We start from the raw sequence: 21,924 nt of genomic DNA on the forward strand, positions 1-21,924 counted from the left end.
TTAAGTTCTGGGGTTACATCTTTACAGCTCATGATAGAATAGGAAAGAGCTATTTCCTGTTGGGAGGACTTAAGGGAATGAATAGCATGGCTCAGTCTATTTCATTTCACATGGCTGCCTGTGGTTGAGGGTGTCTGACAGTCCCGTTGAAATCAACTGGGGTGGGGATTAGGCATGCTGGGCACACAGAATAGTAAGGAGATAAGACTACCTGATGCACATATACACTGTGCACACAAAGCTGTAGTAAATGTCAAACACAATAGAAGTAGAATGTGCCGTAAGAGGCCAGAACCTGGGGGCACCAGGAGAGAGTCCTACGGATGAAAGCACTGAGGCTTGATGAGTCAGGGTTTTGGTTAGTGAAAAGGAAGCATGAGAGGAGATGCAGGCAGTAGGAAGCAGTGAAGTGCGGATTTGAGACTTGTGCAAGGTGTTTTGGGGGAACTGTTAATAGCCCAAGTCCTGTGACATTGGGAGAATATTGGAAAGATAGGTTTGGCTGAGAGTGTGAAGGGCCTTGAATGTCAGAGCAAGGAATATACCTTTATTCTGTAGGCAGTGGGGAGTCATTGAAACATTTTGATCAAGGGACAAAGGTATTTTAGAAAGGTAAATTGAGGAGCCGAAGAGTGCTTTTAGACTTAGAGAAACCAAATAAAAGGGTAATGGAACTTATTTCCAGAGGAGCTAGGCAGTACTGTTCCTAACATGGAAAACCTATAATGATTGTGAACAAATCACTCAACTATCTTCTATTTGTCTCTTTAGTAAAATAAGTACATTTATCTTTCCTCACATGAGATCAGAATTTATAATTTCACTAAGAAAATATTATGTTGTAGTTGGCATTATTGCTTTATAAATGACCTTATTAACTTTGTTACATATGAGAGAGTATTTTCCTCTTTGGTATTTGGAGATTGTAAGTTGGAAATAGATTATTGATTGAGGAAATGATAGCTACATTTTATTAGTTCATAAAGTAAATGGAATTATTACCTTGGGCTGCATTTTCTTTTAAACTTGATATTTCAATTAGTTAAATGACAGAAACAAGTTTTGAAATGAAACTTTAGTGCTATGTGTTAATACTCTTTTTCCTTCTACTCTTATGATTTTCTTTATTACTAAAAATTCTCAAAAGAGCCCTCATAACTGGGATTTTTGACATCTGTACCCTAAAACAGTGATAAAATTGCTCTGAGCACTGCTTGCGCTCCTGGGTTTCAAATTCTTGGAAAGAAAACTCCTTCAACTCTTCTGTCTGTATCTCTCCCCAAAGAATTTGCTGTCTTTGGCCAGGATATTATCTATATGTATAAAAGCCTAAGCAACCAGATGACTGGCTGGTCGCTATGACACACACTGACCACCAGGGAGCAGACACTCAACACAGGAGCTGCCCCCTGGTGGTCAGTGTGCTCCCACAGCTGGAGTGCCACTCAGCGAGCTTACCGAGCGGTGGCGGCAGGTGCAGTGGGGCCAGGATGAGGGAGCAGTGTGGCGCCCAGCCTGGGCTCGGGCTCCTCCCTGGCCGCCTACTGCTTCGCGCACTACTACATTTCTTGGGGGATGTCGGACTGCCAGTTTTGGCCCAATTCCTGCAGGCTAGATCAGGCTGAAACTGGCAGTCCGACATCCTCTGAGGGATATTGGATTGTGAGAGGGCACAGGCCAGGCTGAGGGACCCCACTGGTGCACGAATCCGTGCACTGGGCTTCTAGTGTATAATAATAAAAGCATAATATGCAGATCGACTGAACAGCCAATGACCATCCAGACAACCACACTGTGACACCCACTGGTGTCAGGCCAGCCAAGATGGGTGTGATGCAATTGGTTGGGGGCCCGGCCATCGCCCCATCATCGCCCTGCAGAGGGAGGCCCAGGCCATTGGTGGTGGGGCGATCAGTCGGTGGGCTCCACGATCGCCCCAAAGAGGGAGGCCCAGGCTACCCGGCCAGCGGTGCTGTGGTGGGTAGCCTGGGCCTCCCTCTGCGGGGGTGATCCATCATGGAGCCCCAGCTGGGTGAGCAGGGCCTCCCTCTGCGGGGCGATTGATCACAGGGCTCCGGGATTGTGAGAGGGCGCAGGCTGGGCTGAGGGACCCTTTCCCTCCCCCTTCCCCGCCCAGTGCATGAATTTCGTGCACTGGGCCTCTAGTTAAGTGTATAAAAATGCAACTGTTTTTTGTATGTTGATTTTCTATCTTATGACTTTACTAAATTTGGTGATTAGTTTTGTGTTTTTTTTAAAATCCTCACCCAAGGAGTGAGGATATTTTTTCTATTGATTTTTAGAGAGAGTGGAAGGGAGGAGGGAAGGGGTGAGAGAAAGAGAAAGAGAGAGAGAGATGTGAGAGAGACACATTGATTGATTGCCTCCCATATGCACCTCGAATGGGGGCAGAAGTCAAACCTACAACCCTCTGGTGCACAGGCCAATGCTCTAACCACTGAGCCACAGCAGCTAGGGCTACTGATTAGTTTTAATTTTTTTTATGAGTGTTTAGAGTTTTCTATGTATGATATTGTGACATTTGCAAATAGAGTTTTACTTCTTCCTTTCTGATTTGGATGCCTTTTTAAAAAACTTTTTCTTGCCTAATTTCTCTGGCTGGGAATTCCAATATATGTTGAATAAAAGTGGTGAGAGTGGGCATCCTTCTCTTTCCTGTTCTTGCTCTTAGAGGAAAAACTTGCAGCTTTTCACCATTAAGTATGATGTGGTTTGTCCTATGTGGTTTTTCAATAATGTTGATGTATGTTTCCTCCATACCCACATGTTGAGAGTTTTCAATCATAAATGGATGTTGAATTTTGTCAAATGAAATGGTCATATCATTTTTGTTCTTCATTTTGTTACTGGGATGTATCACATTGATCGGTTTATGGATGTTGAAACATCCTTTCATCCTGGATTAAATGCCACTTGATCATGGTGTATGTCACTTTTTAAAAAAAGTATTGTTATTGATTTCAGAGAGGAAGGGAGAGGTACAGATAGAAACATCAATGATGAGAGAGAATCATTGATTGGCTACCTCCTGCATGCCCCCTACTGGGAATCGAGCCTGCAACCCGGGCATGTGCCCTTGACTGGAATTGAACCTGGGACCTTTCAGTCTGCAGGCTGACGCTCTATCCACTGAGCCAAACTGGCTTTACTTATTTTTTTTCTTTTGTTGTTTGTGCTTTTGGTATTGTATCTAAGAAATAATGCCTAATCTAAGCTCTTCAGGATTTACTCGTTTGTTTAAGCATTTTGTAGCTTTTGCATTTAGGTCTTTAATTTATTTTGAGTTAATTTGATGTATAGTGTTAAGTAGGAGTACAAATTCATTCTTTTTAAAATTATATTTTTATTGATTCCAGAGAGGAAGGGATAGGAATAGAAACATTAATGATGAGAGAGAAATTGATTGGCTGCCTTTTGCACATCCCCTACTGGATCAAACCTGCAACCTTGGTGTGTGCCCTGGCTGGGCTGATTTTACATATTGATCTGTGTCCTCAACATTGCTGAACTTTTTTTTTTTTCATTCTAGTATTTTTTAGTGCGCTCACTAGAATTTCCAATATAAAATATCATATCATCTGCCAATAGAGTTTTACATTATTATTATTATTGTTATTTTGCTGAATTGCCCTGGCTAGTACCTCCACTACAGTGTTAAATAGAAGTGGCGATAGTGGAAATGTTTGTCTTGCTTCTGATTTTGGGGGAAAGCCTTCAGTCTTTTACATCATAATTATGATGGTAGCTTATGATGAGTTTTTCAGAAGTGCCCTTTATCAGGTTGAGGTCATTCACTTCTATTTTTAGTTTGTTGAGTGTGTTTATCAAAAAAAGGATGCTGGATATTGTAAAATGCTTGTTCTGTATATACTTTGATTATTGTGTGGTTTTAGTCTTCTATTAATATTGTGCATTATATTGATTTTCATATGCTGAATCAACCTTGCAATTCCTGGGATACTCGGTAATGTATAATCAGACTTTTTAAAAAAGTGTTGCTGTTTGGTTTGGTAACATTTTGTTGAGGATTGCTGTTTGTATTAATGAAAAGATACTGGTTTGTAGCTTTCTTGTGATGTCTTTGTCACATTTTAGTATCAGGGTAATGCTGGTCTTACAGGATTAGTTGGAAAGTGTTGTTTACTTTTATGTTTTTTGCAAGAATTTATGAAAGATGGATGTTAATTACTCTTTGAACGTTTGGTAGGATCCTCCAGAGAAGCCATCTGTCCTGTGGTCTCCTGGGTTATGCCTTTCTTTGTGGGAACTTTTAAAGGGATTAACTTGATTTTGTACTTGTTATAGACATATTCAGATGTTCTATTTCTTCAGTAATTTGTGTCTTTCTAGGAATTTGTTCAGTTTATATGTTACTTAAGTTGTTGGTGTATAGTTGTTCATAGTGTCTTATTATAATCCTTTTTATTTTTGTAAAGTAGGTAGTGAGGTAAAGTGAATTCCCTATCTCTCCCCTTTTCCCCATCAATCTAGCTAAAAATCTGTTCATTTTATTGATGTTTTCAAAGAACTAACTTTTGGTTTTGTCTATTTTGTTTTACTATTATATTTACTTCAGTTTTAATCTTTATCATTTTCTCCTTCTGCTTGTTTTAGGTTAATTTTATGTTCTTTTACAAGTTCCTTAAGGTAAGAAGTTAGGTTGAAATAATTTTTTAAAAACCATCTGTGGTTCTTTCTGTATCTTTTAGTAGGACTTCATCTGCCTGCAGAGGTATGTTTACCTGTGGTTGGGGATTTTGAAGTAAAGGGTTAAGATTTATTATTTGCTTTTGTATTCTTTGGGAAACTACTGAAATGTTAGAGACTAAATGTTTTAGTGAAGGGCGTCTGTAGTATGAGTAATGGGGACAAGAGATGAGTTATGGAGCCTATTGTGAGTTTATGCAGAAAGAAGTTCACTTTCAAGTCCTGGAGAACTTACTGAGCACTCTGCGTTAAGCGTAAGGCGGAGCTCCTCGAGAATTGATGGTCACATGTAGTGCTTCAGGTAGTTAATTCTGGTGTGTCCTAGCTGCGGTGGTGGCACACAGAAAGTGTTACTGCCTCCAGTGTGATAATAATACTGGTCACTTCAGGCCTGTATTCTGAGTTCCACTGCGTGTGTCCCACTGTCGCAGGCCTCGCCATTCGATGTCTCACGAGCACCTTAACTACTTGTCTAGGAACCAGCGCTCCTCCAGTTTCCTCCAACCTGTTCTGGCTTTAGCACTTTCTGGGTCTAAACAAATGATCTCAGTCATTTGAAGCTAGAATTTTGCCGGTCTGTATTGCGTACTCACCAGGTATTAATGCCTCTAAAGAACTCTTGAGCTGAGGGTAGAAGGCAGCCTTGACCTCTTTGGATTGCTGCATCCGTTTTTTCATTGCTCTACCTGCATTCAGTTTTGATATTCTTCCCTATTCCCTCTTCTACACTTACTTCCTGGGTGGTTTTACTAAAACCCGATCTTAGTACTCACTTTCTTAAAACCTTTACATTGCTTCTCTTAGGGTCAAGTCCAAATTTCTTAAAATGATTTAAAAGCCCCTTTTACTCTGGCTTCTGCTTATCTCTCCAGTTTCATTTCCTGGTCACCAAGTTATTCGTCTGCTATATTGAACCTCTGAGTAGTTTAAAATGTGGCATGTTCTCTCTAGCCTCTGTTTTTTTTGAGCCCTGACCTCGGTTTATGTCTCTAACTACATAACTGCAAGCCGCCTTCCCTTCAGCTGTATTCCCCACCAATTTACCATCTTCTAGATCCTCGGGAGTTAAGCTTTCTCTTGCCTCTTTGCTCTTCACACATGCTGCTCTACCCCTTTCCCTTTTGTTCACCCATTTTTGTCTTATTCAGTTCACCCTTCAGTTTTCAGTTTAATTTCCTCATGGAGGCCTTTTCTGACCTCTGGACCAGGTTTGGTTCCTCTGGTATACGCACCCATTCCACCTTTAATGTACTCTCACATAGCGATCAGCACATTTTATAGGGATTACTTGTTCTTGTCCACTGAACTATGAGCTCTGCAAGGGCAGCATCTGGGTCTGTCTTATTTACAACTGTATCCTCAGCACCTGGCATCTTGCTGGACACGTGGAAAATGCCCCATGCATATTTATTGACTGTGGACCAGTGGGTGACACAATTAAGTTTGTTTGGGGTAGGTCAGGGAATATTTCAAAGAGAAGGAAATGCATGGGTTAGGGCTTGAGAAATGAATAGAAGTTTTCAGAAGATTGGAGTGAGGGTGAGAGTATTAAAAGGAAGGGCATTTTGGAGAACACCATTTACAAAATATAAAAAAGCTTGGGCATAAGGGAGCCAATTACTCATAATTCCAACCAGATAAAGTGTGAACCTGAGGAATTGCTGAGAGATGAAGCTAGAGGCTGAAGAAGAGATCAGGTCATGGGAGTCCTGATAAGCCACATTCATCTTGTTGACACTGGGAACTACTCATGTTAAGAAGGGAATTTTAACATCCATTACACTCTTATTGTGTCTTAGGTTTATTTTCTTTTTTTAAAAAAATATATTTTATTGATTTTTTACAGAGAGGAAGGGAGAGGGATAGAGAGTTAGAAACATCGATGAGAGAGAAACATCGATCAGCTGCCTCCTGCACATCTCCCACTGGGGATGTGCCCGCAACCAAGGTACATGCCCTTGACTGGAATCGAACCTGGGACCCTTCAGTCCACAGGCTGACATTCTATCCACTGAGCCAAACCGGTTTCGGCTTAGGTTTATTTTCTTAACATATATTATTATCTCATTTAATGCTCACAACAGTCTTTTTCCTGAAAACTGAATTTCATCAGAGCTGAATAAAGGCTGGTATCTTATTTATCCTGACATACTTGGTGTTTATAATTATATCCTAAGTAGCATCAGCATTCTTTTAAGTCAGTTTTTTTTTTTTTTTTTTTTGTATTATGCTTCTTTCTAGTCCACAGATAATTCAGGTCAGTGTTGACATAATTTTATCTGTTTCCCAGTTTTGGTTTAGTGTTATCAATGCCCCTTTTATTTATTTTTTATTTTTATAATATTTTTTATTGGTTTCAGAGAGGAAGGAAGAGGGAGAGAGATAGAAACATCAATAATGAGAGAGACTCATTGATCGGCTGCCTCCTGCACTCCACCTACTGGGGATCGAGCCCACAACACCTCCCCTTCCGCGTCCCTTCCTCCCCCCCCCCCCGCCCCCTCCCCTCATGTGCCCTTGCCTGGAATCGAACCTGGGACACTTCAGTCCACAGGTTGATGCTCTATCCACTGAGCCAACCAGCTAGGGCTCAGTGCCTCTTTTAAAGTGTCTCCCAGCTGAGCACAGCATACAGAGGTATCCTGATTATTCATTTTAGAATAGAATAGAACTTATACTACCTGTGTTCTGTGTCCTAAGACTTTGTTATTTAAGTTGACAATGATTAACTTTTTGGGGGTAACTATTTCATGCTGTTTATATTAAATATCCAAAGCTAAGTAAATTTTTCACATGTATTACTTTTAAGACCTTTTGTATTTGTTTGGTTGATCATTTAGAACCTAAATTAGGAATTTTCATCTTTATTCCTATTAAACTTCATTCTGTTGGGTTTAGCTCCTCCTAATGCTAACTAATTTGTCTATTTGAATTTTTAAAAAATTTTTTTGCAGTTTCACTTGACATTCAATATCTATATATATAAAAGGCTAAGTGACTGACCGTCTGTCTGACTGACCAGACAGTACATATGACACACACTGGCAATCCTCTATAATAAAAGGGTAGTATACAAATTGACCCTAATGGCAGAACGACCAGGAACGACCGGTCGCTATGACACACACTGACCACCAGGGGGCAGACACTCAACACAGGAGCTGCCCCTTGGTAGTCATTGCGCTCCCACAGGGGAGCTCTGCTCAGCCACAAGCCGGGCTGATGGCTGTGAGTGTAGCAGTGGGAGCCTTTCCCGCCTCCTCTGCAGCACTAAGGATGTCTGACTGTGGCTAAGGCCTGCTCTCCTGGGGAGTGGGCCTAAGCTGGCAGGTGGACATCCCTTGAGGGGTCCCAGACTGGAGAGGGCGCAGGCTGGGCTGAGGGACCCCCCCCGCCGGGGGGCACGAATTTTCATGCACCTGGAGGCGTGGCCATGGTCCATGCATGCGAGATATTTGTCCCCATCTGACACTGGCCTTCCATTTAAATTAATTTGAAGACAGTTTCCTGTGATGCCAGCATTTGCGATGACTATTAATAAATCACAAGGACAAATGCTAGACAGAGTAGGAATATTCTTACCTGAACCCGTTTTCAGACATGATCAGTTATATGTTGCTTTCTCTCGAGTTCGAAGAGCATGTGACATTAAAGTTAAAGTTGTAAATACTTCATCACAAGGGAAATTAGTCAAACACTCTGAACGTGTTTTTACTCTTAATGTGGTGTACAGGGAGATATTAGGATAAGTTTAATCCATTTATCAGGCATTGTTTTTATCAATGTTTTTATATCATGATTTTGTTGTTTTTATACCATGTTTCTACATCATGTTTTTGTTTTAATATCATGTCTTTGTTATTGTTTATTAAATCAATTTATATATTATTTTCATATACATTTTACTAATTTTCTTTCATCTCTGACACTCCTATTATAAAGAAAGGGCGAATAGCGACATTACAATATTTCTTCTAATTAATTTCCTTTCAATGTGCACAAATCCATGCACCAGGCCACTAGTTATTTTATATTAGTTTCAGATATACAGCATGGTGGTCAGGCAATTACATAATTTACAAGTGATCCTCCTGATCATTCTAATACCCACCTGGTACCATACATAGTTATTATGGTTTTATTGACTATTTCTTTTAATTCATATACTGGGACGGGCAAAAATAGGTTTACAGTGTGTGTATGTTTAACAGTTCATTCCTATATTATTATTTATTAGTTATTGTATTGTTTTCCATACAAACAATTATAAGCCTACCTTTGCCCACCTCTGTATTTGAATAGCTAATATATGGCTTAAAAGTCCCAAGATATAAATGGCTACACACTACTGTGATGTTTCCCTTGCCCACTCAGTCCTTTACTCTTTCCACAGTTGTTCCTTATGTATCCATCCAGCGTTTTTATATGTATGCACCATACAAGCAAATATTAATACATCGTCTTTTGCATATACCTTCAGTAGTGGCTTAAAGTTTATTTTCCCTATACAGATCTTGCATATTTTCTAAGTTTGTTTCTAGATATTTACTCCTTTGGTTGCTCTTATAAATGAGATATTTTGTTGTTATTGTATATTTATTGATTCCATGTATTGATTTCAACACGCAGGTTAGGGGTGCAGACCCCTCTGCTGTTGAAAATCCATGTAAAACTTGACTCTCCAAAAACCTAGGTATAGCTGTCTCCTTATCCGAGGGGGGTTGGTTTCAGTCTCTCCCCCCAAACAGATACCATGTAACCTGTGTGTGCATATAGACTACAGCAGAGCATGCCGCACATCACTTCATTCCTGTGGGTTCAGCGTGTGCTCAGTGTGTGGCATGTTCAGGTTTTGCGTTTCACACCTTTTTGGGATATTTTTCTTAGAATTTTTTAATTTGAAATTTTAGGTTCAGTTTATTAAGTTCAATGATGAAAGCTATTAGAAGACTATCCTCTTGAAAATTTTTTTTTCTTAGAAAAAAGAAAGGAAAATCAACACCCTCTTAGCATAGCCACAGATGCTGCGGCAATCAACCCTCTTTGGAGATGGGTTAGTCCGTTGGTCGGTGAAGTCCCTCGGGCTCAGCAAGAGCGTTGTCGTCTGGAGCACCCTCACCTCCAGCTCCACTTCCTCCATTGCCTGAACAGACTCCTCCCCACATCCTCCAAGAACTCATGTCAGATGTGTCAAGATTCGGATCTGTTTCACATAGCTGCTTCCCACTTCATTTATTCTTTCCTGCTTGTTCTTTTCCTTTCATTTTTTAAAAAAAAATTCCGAGAGTTCCGCATCAAACTTAGCTTTCCAACTTAAGAAATTCTCAATTGTAGCAGGAATGCCATGAAATAATTCCCTTTTGGCTTATTCTGGTTTTCTTTTTGTTTCTTTTCTTCTTCTCTCCTAGTTTGTATTTGGCCTCCTATTTTGTTTAGTTTTTCTTGCACAGCTGTCACTAAAGTAAAGATCATCACCATAGCAAGGTTTTCTTGGGCCTGTAATGCTAATAACTTCTCAGTGCCTGAGACACAGGATCCAGGTTTTCCTGGGAGAATGTTTTCAAAGGGTGGGCTTCATCTGGACATGTTTTTCTGTATGTAACCCCGAGGGCAGTGTGGAGAGGTTCATCACTTTCTCCAGCCTCTGGTGTCGCAGTAACAGTGAAGACGGGAGGCTTTCTGGTGACACTGTAAAGGGGTCAGGGTGATTGATGGCTCCGGAGCCCCGGCTTGCTGTGCCGCTCCTGCCCTCTCTGTCATTGTGGTCCTCGCTGCTGCCCTTGGGTCGCCCAGACACCCAGTGGCCAGCAGCAGGGACCGTGGCTGCACCAGCCGAGTGGGCGGAGTGGAATATTTTTGGTCTCTGGTTGGATGGTTGAATCTGCAGATGGAGAACCTGCAGATGTGGAGGGCCGAGGGCAAAGGTGGTTTTTGATGTCAGTTTGTATATAAATTTCTCTCATGATAGATGATGAAATATTTTACCAATTTCCCAAGTGAGAAAAGAAACCAGCTTCACCTGTTTGTTTAGTTTCATTCCACTGTTCTGATCTCATACGATTACACTATATTTTATTTTTATTTATTTATTTTCTAATATGTTTTTATTGATTGGGGGGGGGGGGAACATCGATGTGAGAGAGAAACATCTATCAGCTGTCTCCTACACGCCCCTTACTGGGAATGGAGCCCACAATCCAGGCTGTGCCCCAGCTGGGAATCGAACCAGCGACCTTTGGGTGCACAGGACGACGCTCAACCAACACCTGAGCCACACTGGCCAGGGCTACAGTGTATTTTAAAACATTTCCCACAGTAACTATTTTTTTAAAGTTCTAATTCTTAAACTATAAACACAAAAGAATATATGTAATGTACATATATGTAGGTAATGACGCATGGTAGTGAAACAAATATGCATGAAGCCTCTTTAGAAACAAGAGTATTGGCAGGCCAGAGATTCTGTTTCAATAGGACAGAGTAGGACCTTGATGATTACCTTCACAAAACTATAATATTTCTCCATAATGAAAAAATCAGCTCTGGCTGGTTTCTCGGTGGTTAGAGCATCGGCCCGCAGACCAAAGGGTCTCGGATTTTATTCCTGGTCAAGGGCATATACCTCAGATGCAGGTTTGACCCCCCGCCCTGGTTGGGGCACGTATGGGAGGCAATCAATCCATGTGTCTGTCTCACATCGAGGTTCCTCCCCCTCTCTCTCTCCTTCCCTCCTCCCTCCCTCCCTTCCTCTCACTTTCTCTAAAACAGCAGTTCTCAACCTGTGGGTCGCGACCCGACCCGTTTGGGGGTCGAACGACCCTTTCACAGGGGTCGCCTAAATACATCCTGCATCTCAGATATTTACATTACGATTCATAACAGTAGCAACATTACAGTTATGAAGTAGCAACGAAAATAATTTTATGGTTGGGGGTCATCACAACATGAGGAACTGTATTAAAGGGTCGCGGCATTAGGAAGGTTGAGAACCACTGTTCTAAAAAATCAATGGAAAAAATATCCTTAGGTGAGGACTAACAGCAACAACAAAAAATGAGCTGCCTAATGCGACTGGAGAGAGAACAGAGACCTGTGTGGAGTACAGACTGAGGAGGGAACTGTGCAGTATGTTTTTGTTCTCACAGCTCTTAGTAAGGTGGGGGGTGGCGGTGGAGAAATCGGTCTTTGTGGCTGGGAAACTAGGATGATGCTGATCACGCCGCTCGACAGGATGTGGAAATCATGAGGGGAAGGTTGAGAGAGGATCCTGAGATTCTGCCCACAGTTCTCGCTGGTCCCTGAACGGGCCTGCACAGAACAAGCTCATTGCAGCCCAGCTAGCAGATCTGAACCGAGCCTGGAGCTGCAGCCCAGAAACACATTTGCAGTGTCAGTCACCCGTAGAATGCCTGCTTAGACGAAAGAAACGGTGCTTCAATGACAGAGACTCTAATCTTCACGAGTTAAAATTAATAATGGCAAGGACACAAGTCCACGATTACCGGACATATGAAGCAACAAGAGAGAAAAGAGGCAACCACTTGTGGCCTTAGTGAGTCGTGTTGGAACTAGCAAGTAAAATTTTAAAGTAAAATTAAAACTATCTTCACTGAAGTAGAACAAAGTATGCCCTATGAGTAAAAAGATACTTCATGGGAGTAAGATAAATAGAATAAAACCAAATAGAAATCCTATAAGTGAAAAATACAGTATTGGAAACATAAAATTCACCTCCTGGATGTAACAACCTTTTTCTCACAGAAAAATTAACCTCAAATGTATCAGTGACTTAAAAGCTAAAACTATTAAATTTCTAGAAGAAAATAAAGAAGACGGGTTAGACAAAGATTTCCTGGATAGGACACAAATAGCACAAACTGTAAAAGGAAAAATTCGATGAAATGTACTTAATCAAAATTACAAACTTTTACTTTTCAAAATACAGTAAATAAATCTAAAAGACAACCACAGTCCTGCAGAAAATATTTGTAAAACATTTATATGGCAAATGACTTGTAATCTCAAAACTCAGTAATAACATAATAAAAGAATGGATGAAAGATTGAACAGAGTCTTTACAAAAGAAAGCATGCCAGTGGGCAATGAGCTGAGCCTTTGGTATTGAATCTGTCCCACATCTACATCACCCGGGGCTCACTTTGCGATTTGGGTGAATAAAGTCTGGTATGGCCTTGGAATGGAGTGCTACTACCCAGTGGTCAGAAGGAATGAACTGTTGATACGTTCCTTGAATGACTTTCAAAAGGGTTATGCTGAGTGATGAAGTCAGTCATAAATTTGAAACATATGATTCCATTTTAATGACGTTCTCCAAAAGACAAAACTATAGTGAGAGAAAGCCAGTCATCAATTGCCATGGGGAGAGAGGGTGGAAGGTGTGACTCAAGACACAGCATGAGGTGCCGGGGGAGGTAGAACTGTTCTGAATGTTGTTTGTGGTGGTGGTAACACAAATCTATTCATGTGCTAAAATTCATAGAACTATACACTGAAAGAAAAAAATCAACTTACAACTTAAAAAATAAAAAGTTAATGTGTCCTAGCTGGTTTGGCTCAGTGGATAGAGTGTCGGCCTGCCTACTGAAGGGTTCCTTCCGGGTTTGATTCCGGTCAAGGGCACTACCTTGGTTGCTGGCCCCTCCTAGGCCTGGCCCTGGTCGGGGCTTGTGCAGGAGGCAACCAATCGATGTGTTTCTCTAACATGGATGTTTCTCTCTATCGTTCCCTCTCTCTTCCACTCTCCCTAAAAAGCAGTGGAAAATTATCCTAAATAAGTAAATAAATAAAGATTTAAAAAGTTAATGTAAGTCTAAGATTTAGCAGTTGTGTGTAGGTCTACTATATTGTATTTTAGTAATCCATTTTTCTGTCAGTTGATATTTATATTTTCCCTCTTTTGTTATTAAGAACAGTGTTATGAATCTTCTTGTGTTGCCTCCTGGCGTACATGTATATTTTTCTTAGGGTATGTGACTAGGAGAGGAATTGCTGAATTATAGCACATGCACAGTTCAGTTTGAGAAGATAAAGCCAAATTACCTCCCAAGTGGTTTTAGTTTGTTTTTTCCTACTCTGTATAAGACATTTGCATGTCTGGAAATGTCTTAATTTTATCCCAATTCTTTAGAAATCATTTTCCTTTAGCATTTTCATGGCATTGTTCCATTGTCTTCTGGCTTGCATTGTTAGAATTAAAAAGTCTGTGATTCCTGATCTTTTTGGTGCAATCTCTTTTTCTATTTGGAAGCTTATTAATAGAATCATAATTCTGCTCCCAGGGTTCTGAGATTTTATAATATGTTCCCAAATTTTGCAGTATGTTCTTTAGTGTGAGTTTATTTTTGTTCAATATATTGGGTACTTGAGGGCTCTTTCCATTAATTCTAAATGAATAGCATGAGAATGCCTGAAGGGTAAAAAGTTTGGTTTGCAGAATTCTGAGAGCCCAGAGTTGGAAGAGGGCTGGAGTTTTGTTTTGTTTTTCTGTGTACACACAATCCTCCCATTTTTATATTTCTCCCTAGTTCTCAGATGTGCCTTGTGTACCCAGTCCAGAGTAAAAATGCATTTGCTCTTCCAGAGGATGAACTTAGTCATTTTCTTGCATTGAGGAAAGGGGTTTACACTGAGATGGATTGGAGGAGGTGATTTTAATGATCTAAATGCTGTCTAGACAATTTGAAATCAGTCCGTTTTCATTTTTAAAATATGTTTTTATTGATTTTTAGAGAGAGGGGAAGGGAGAAGGATAGAGAGATAGAAACATTGAAGAGGGAGAAACATCTTTGATCGGTTGCCTCCTGCATGCCCCCTACTGGGGATGGAGCCTGCATCTTCATTAGGCATGGAATTTATAATCTGATTTTCAGTTTTAAATTTTCATTTTTACTTAGTTCATTTCTCTGTTAAAAACTTTTAACTGTCATTTATTTTATTAATCTTTTGTCAATTCTTCAATATATTAGTCATTTAAAGTTCTCTTATGCTAGTATCAACGTCTGGGTCATTGGCGGGCCTGCTTATTTTGACGTGGTTTATTGTATTGAGTGTGGGCCACATTCCCCCCAGTTCTGATTTCATGCTGGACCTTGTGTTTATAAGAACAATAGGGAATATCATTTCCCCAGAGAAGGTGTGTTTTTTTCCTACAATAAGGATGTTTTGAGCTGGGATGGGGGTAGGTATTACCATCAGTTTAAGTTCATCCTGGTGCCTAATTATTTCGAGGATGTGGTTTGTTGTACATGTGTTGTAGGCTTCTTTTTCTAGTAGGACTTTGGTATTTAAGTACCTGAAACTACAAAGACCTCTTTCTTCTTTTCTAGCCTACCCAGCCTGCTACCTACCCACTCAATGAAAGTCTTGCTTGTGGAAATTAAGCAGTGTCAGGGAGAGCTAATCATTTGGATTCTTCCACATTCCATTGGGTTATGCCATCTTACATTTTTGTTAAGAGCTTCACTGTTTTATTTTCAGTCCAGCGAGAAACAATCATATGTTCCTATGATTATGACAGAGATTGGCCTGTAACTTTCCTTTTTTATAATGTGCTTGTGAGATTTTATTACCGTGCTGATTTCAAAATGAATCTCCTTTTCCCTGTTCTCTGAAAGGATTGGTGTTTTATCCTCAAATGTTTGTACAAATTTATTGGTAAAGTAATCAGGAACTTATATTTCATTTGTGGGACTTACAGATTCACTTTTCTATAATGCATATAGGACTATTGAAGTTTTTAACTGTTCTGTCAGTTTTTAATGTTTTATTTTTTATAAAAATAAGACAAATTTGTCCATTCTGAATTTTCAAATCTGTTGGTATAAAGTTTTTTTGTAATATAATTTTATATGTAAGTCAATTATTAATGACATTAATGTGGTCTTTTTTATTTTTATTTTTATTTTATTTTATTTTTTTAAAAAAATATATTTTATTGATTTTTTACAGGGAAGAAGGGAGAGAGATAGAGAGTTAGAAACATCGATGAGAGAGAAACATCGATCAGCTGCCTCCTGCACATCTCCTACTGGGGATGTGCCCGCAACCCAGGTACATGCCCTTGACCGGAATCGAACCTGGGACCTTTCAGTCCGAAGGCCGACGCTCTATCCACTGAGCCAAACCGGTTTCGGCAATGTGGTCTTTTTTAAAAATCCTCACTAGAAGATATTTTTTCATTGATTTTTAGAGAGAGTGGAAGGGGAGGGAGGGAGGGGAGAGAGAGAGAGAGAGAGAGAGAGAGAAGTGTGCATAAGAGAGAGACACATCAATTGGTTGCCTTCTGCATAGACCCAGAACCTGCAGTGCAGGTACATGCCTTAATCTGGAATCGAACCTGCAACCCTTTGGTTCATGGGCCGATGCTGTAACCACTGTGCAACACCAGCCAGGGATGTTTTTCATGTTTTGAGTGCTGATATTGATAATATTTTCTCCAGATCAGTCTTGATGTATGGTAATAGAAGGCCTTTAATATTTCTTGGTTCTTTGTAGTCTTATATAAATTTTAGAATCAATTAATTAATTTAAAACATGGGATTTTGATTGATATCTATAGATTTTGTTATACATTTGCTTTTCATTTCATTACTTTGTTTCCATTTTTATTATGGATATTCTGTTTCTCAAAGCATAATCAAATTTATTGGGTGAATCTTTGTAAAATATCTATTTATAGTACATAACAAACTTCCACTGTTAATATTTTCTTAAGTAATTGGTACATACTTGCCCCAAAAGTACAAACAGGTCAGGCTGCGGGGGATAGAGAGACTATTTATAGAAGTGTTTTCAGACACATGCACACACCACTCAGGAATAGTAATTTTGCTGAAATGTACTCATTGTTCTGATCTACTTACTATTGCCTTTCAGAATATTGATAACATTGAAAGGAGCTTACATATTTGAGAGGGGAGCTAGTGAAGAGGGGAGAGTATATATTTAAGAAAATTTGGTGCTTAATTTCAGGGACACTGACCGATCTCAGTATTTAAAATGCTAATTGATATGTTTATCCTTGTTTTTCTAGTGACGTGCAGTTTTCGAGGATCTGTTCCTCAAGGGCTGGTCTTAGAAATAGGAGAGACGGTCCAGATTCTGGAAAAATGCGAAGGTGAGTGTGGTGCTGTAAACGCACAAACAGTGATCATTTGGGGCAGTATTATTTAGTGACATTAGAAACAATCACTTGGAGCTGTAATTAGCCACATTACAATATACTATTATAAAATCCTCCCTGATCTTTGTTCATCATAAAGGTACAAGCTATTTTCATATAACTGTTAGAATTAGACTTTTGCCAAGAGTGTATCTGCGATATTGTTGTGTATAGTGACAATTCATCCATTTTCCTTTTGGTATTTAAAAAATTTTTTATTTATCTTATTCATGTTTCATTGAATTTTTTTGGGTGACACTGGCTAACAAAATTATGCAGGTCTCAGGTGCACAGTTCTACAACACATCATCTGTGTTGTGTGTTCACCACCCAAAACAAGTCTCCGTCCACCACCATTTATTTCCCAAACCCTCCTCCACCTTCCTCCCCCCAGCAGTCATCATACTGTTGTCCATGTCCATGAGTTTTTTCTCTTTTTTTTTCTTTTTTGCTCAATTCTTTCACTCCCTCCCCAACCCCTACCCCACCCTTGACAACTGGTAGCCTGTTCTCTATAAGTCTATCAGTATTTTGCTTGTTAGTTCATTAGATTCCACATAGGAGTGAAATCATATGGTACTTGTCTTTCTCTGACTGGCTTATTTCCCTTAGCATAGTGTTCTCCAGCTCCATCCATGCTGTTGCAAAGGGTAAGGTTTCCCTCTTTTTCACAGACGAGTGTTATTACATGGCGTAAGTGTGCCACAGCTTTTTTATCCACTCATCTACTGATGGACATTTGGGCTGCTTCCAAATTTTGGGTATTATAAATAGGGTTGCAATGAACATAGAGGTCTATATAGTCTTTTTTAAAAATTCTTTATTGTTTAAAGTATTACACGAGTCTCTTTCCCCCCCATTGACCCCCCCCCCCCCCCCCCCGCCCAAGCACAAGCCCTCACTCCCGTACTGTCTGTGTCTGTTGGTTATGCTCATATGCATGCATACAAGTCCTTTGGTTGATCTCTTACCCCCTCATCCCCCACCTTCCCTCATAGGTTATGCAGTCTCTCCGATGCTCTTATGTCTCTGGTTCTATTTTTGTTCATCAGTTTATATTGTTCATTATATTCCACGTATGAGTGAGATCATGTGATATTTATCTTTCTCTGACTGGCTTATTTCGCTTAGCATAATGCATTCTAGTTCCATCCATGCTGTTGTAAATGGTAGTCTTTTGAATTAGTGTTTTAGGTTTCCTCAGAAATTACCGAAGTGGAATTGCAGTTCCATTTTTAATTAAAAAAAGTATATTACTGACTTTAGAGAGGAAGAGAGAGGAAAGAGAGAGATAGAAACATCAATGATGAGAGTGAATCATTGATCGGCTGCCTCCTGCATGCCCCCCATGGGGGATCGAGCCCACAACCAGGATATGTGCCCTGACTGGGAATTGAACTGTGACCTCCTGGTTCACAGGTGGACACTCAAACTGCTGAGCTATACCAGCCGGGCTTGGGAGCCTTTTATTTCTTCTTCTGGTCTGATTGCTGTGGCTAGGACTTCCAGTGCTATCTATATATATATAATATCTATATATATATAAAAGGCTAAGCCACCGTCCAACCTGCTGGTAGCTATGACATGCACTGACCACCAGGGGGCAGACACTCAACGCAGGAGCTGCTGAGCTGTGGTCACTTGGCAGTGGTGGTTCTCCGGTGACGCACCCCAGAACCAGAGAGGAGGGAACCCGATTCCTCGCGATTCCTTTCGCACTCCGGGACCCCTTGGGGGATGTCGGAGAGCCGGTTTCGGCCTGATCCCCGCAGGCCAGGCCAAGGACCCCACCTGCCAGAGGGACCCTGCTCACTCCACAGACGCCCTTCGAGCTGCAGTGCCGGCCCAGGTGCGGCCGGCTGGGGAGGGACCGCAGGAGGTTGGCTCCAGGGCGTGTCCGGGCCGTTTTGCCCAGTCCCACTCTGCCGGCCACCACCCGGGACCACCTGCATTAGTCCCTGCACCAGAGGGACTGATTAATTTCCTTTCAATGTGCACCCTGTCTTGTTCCCAATCTTAAGGGAAGTGCTTGTAGTTTTTGCCCTTTGAGTATGATGTTTATTATATACCGCCTTTATTAGGTGAGGTATGTTTTCTCTATTCCAATTTTGCTGAGAGTTTTTATCATAAATGGGTGCTGAATTTTATCAAATGATTTTTCTGCATCTATCGATATGATCATTGGGTTTTTAGCCTTCCTTTTGTTTACGTGGTGTAGCACATTTATTGACTTGCAGATACTGTTCAGCCTTGCCACCCTGGAATAAATCCCACTTGATCATGGTTTATGATCTTTTTACTGTATTGCTATCAGTTTGCCAATATTCTGTTGAGGATTTGTGCTTGTCAGCTACCTGTCTCTACTTTCTGTGTAGCCATTATCCTGGGTTTGGGGGTGGGGGTAAATTTGCATTTTTTCTTCTGTCGGAAGTATATGCTACACCTTTGAAATAAAAAGTTTGAAACCTCTTGTTGGAAGGGTACTTGTTGTTGGAGTGCATTTGGAGGTTTTGATCTGGCTTGATTGGTTTGCACCCAGAATCTTTGTAAAGGACTGCTGACTGTTGACTGTCACATGGCCTAATCTATATAAAGACTTCATTCTTTTGGTTTAACACTGCTGACTCTGTTCTGCAGCCTCCCTGTCAGTAGCAATTGTAGTGGTACCGTTGTTTCTTTCTGATAGTATAGCCTCCCTTACATTGGGTGACTTACATTTCACTATCTAAATAGTAATGCATATTTAACATAGTGCGATTCCACCATGTTGGATATTATAGATATGAAAACACCTAGCACAGAGCATGGCACAGGTGACTGCTATGTTTTGTCTACATGTTTAAAGAACCATAGCTTTCAGATTAATTTATTTTTAATATAAGTATATATGCATAGACCCAGAATATTTTAGACAGCCACTTTTCTTAATTTGTATTTCTCTTCTTACTGATTATTTTTCTAACCTAATGGGAGTAAATTTTTTTAAAAAGTTTCCTTTTAAAAAATCAGGTTTGAAGTAAATTTTAAAATACATAAAGTATATTTGGCATGACCGAGCATAGAAGGTGTAATCCAGAATTAAGTTGACAAATGTAAACTCTATACCTATCTTACTCCATTCACACAGCAAATATTTACATAGTAGATAGTAAGCACACACACACACACACACACACACACACACTAGTGTGCCCCTTTCCTAATTTTATGGCAATTCTCTGGTATCCTCAGTTTCTTCGGTTTTTTTTGTATATTAATTACCTGTAAATAGTGTATAATGTTTCTCTGGATTTTATTATCTTTGAAAGTATAGCAAATTTCTAGCTGTTTTTCTAAAATCTACAATTTGTTTTTTGCTCATCAGTCTGATGTGGTTATATTTTGTTTAAAATTCTATTTTCTGTACTTTTCATCTTCTTTGTAGACTAATTGCTTAAATATAATACAGTTTGCATAACTTGTAATTCTAAAATCTCTACTGATTTCAGTATAATATAGGATTTAACATTACATCTCAATTAGGGATTTAGTTTAATTTATTACCTTAATTTTTAATCACATTTTATAAAGTGTCATTTTAGAATCTAGGTTTATGATATATATTTAATATATATTTAATATATATATATTTAATCCTCACCCGAGGATATGTTTTTTTCTTGATGTTTTTAGAGAGAAACAACATTCATTGGCCTCTTGCACGCCTCCTACTGGGGATCAAGCCCGCACCCCTGGGAATCGGTTGACACTCAACCACAGAGCACACAGGCTGGGTTGGGGATTTTAACAAAATATATGTTCTTGTTGATTTTAAAGAGAGAGGAAAGGAGAGGGTTAGAAGGATAGAAACATTAATGAGAGAGAAACATTGACACTGGGAATTGAACCAGTGACCTCTTGGTTCATGGGTTGATGCTCAACCACTAAACCACACTGGCCGGCCCTCTGGGGAGTTTCATGGAGTTGGATTACATGTCCTCTGAGGTCTTTTCTAGTTTTTTGTATCTTACTCAGTTGAAAGAGCTTTGTGCCTTTTTTTTTTTTTTTTTTTTTTTTGCCAAGTTCTTTTTTAAAAAATTTATTGGGATGACATTGGTTAATAGAATTATATAGGTGACAAGTATACAATTCTATAATACATTATCTGCATAATGTATTACGACTCAAGTCTCCTTCCATCACCATTTATTCCCCTTTATCCTCTTCTACCTCCACTCACCCCCCCTCCTTTCCTTCTGGTAATCACCACACTGTTGTCTGTATTTATGAGTATTTTTTGTTTGTTTAATCCCTTCACCTTTTTTCACCAAGTCCTCCAAACCCCCTTTTCTCTGACAGCTGTCAGTCTGTTCTCTGTATCTATGAATCTGTTTCTATTTTTATTTATGTTGTTCAGTAGATTCCACATATAAGTGAAATCACATGGTATTTGTCTTTTCTCTAACTGACTGACTTAGCATAATACTCTGGATAGGAAGAATTAACATGATTAAAAGCAATCTATAGATTCAGTACAATTCCTATCAAGTTACCAATGACGTATTTCATGGAACTAGAACAAATATTCGGAAAATTTATATGGAACCACAAAAGACCCTGACTAGCCTCAGCAATCTTGAGAAAGAACAAAGTTGGAATCATGACCTTATATCAAACTATACTACAAGGCCACAGTAATCAAAACAGCATGGTGGCCCTAACCAGTTTGGCTCAGTGAATAGAGCGTTGGCCTGCGGACTAAAAGGTCCCAGGTTCGATTCCGGTCAAGGGCATGTACCTTGGTTGTGGGCACATCCCCAGTAGGAGGTGTGCAGGAGGCAGCTGATCGATGTTTCTCTCTCATCGATGTTTCTAACTCTCTATCCCTCTCTCTTCCTCTCTGTAAAAAACCAATGAAATATATTTAAAAAAACAACAACAACAAAAAGCCCAGCATGGTGCTGACATAAAAAACAAACATGTAGATCAATGGAACAGAATAGAGGCCAGAAATAAGCCAGCGTCTTTATGGTCAA

At 39.9% G+C, this 21,924-nt stretch overlaps 1 protein-coding gene and 1 pseudogene across 7 annotated transcripts in view; one reads left to right on the top strand and one right to left on the bottom strand.

Annotated features, from left to right (window-relative positions):
• DOCK3 (dedicator of cytokinesis 3) overlaps positions 1-21,924 on the top strand; it is a 175,579-nt gene that overhangs the window by 17,349 nt on the left and 136,306 nt on the right. For all 7 annotated transcript variants that reach the window (XM_070391345.1, XM_070391351.1, XM_070391347.1 and 4 more), the window contains exon 2: positions 16,781-16,864. In XM_070391345.1, coding sequence (XP_070247446.1) covers positions 16,781-16,864 — 84 coding nt within the window. The remainder of the gene's footprint in view (positions 1-16,780; positions 16,865-21,924) is intronic.
• Positions 9,783-12,382, bottom strand: LOC138992316 (RWD domain-containing protein 1 pseudogene; annotated as a pseudogene).

Source organism: Myotis yumanensis, unplaced genomic scaffold, assembly GCF_028538775.1.
Source record: "Myotis yumanensis isolate MYYU_CA2020_CCGP unplaced genomic scaffold, mMyoYum1.0.hap1 SCAF_14, whole genome shotgun sequence".
NCBI classification, from domain to species: domain Eukaryota; kingdom Metazoa; phylum Chordata; class Mammalia; order Chiroptera; family Vespertilionidae; genus Myotis; species Myotis yumanensis.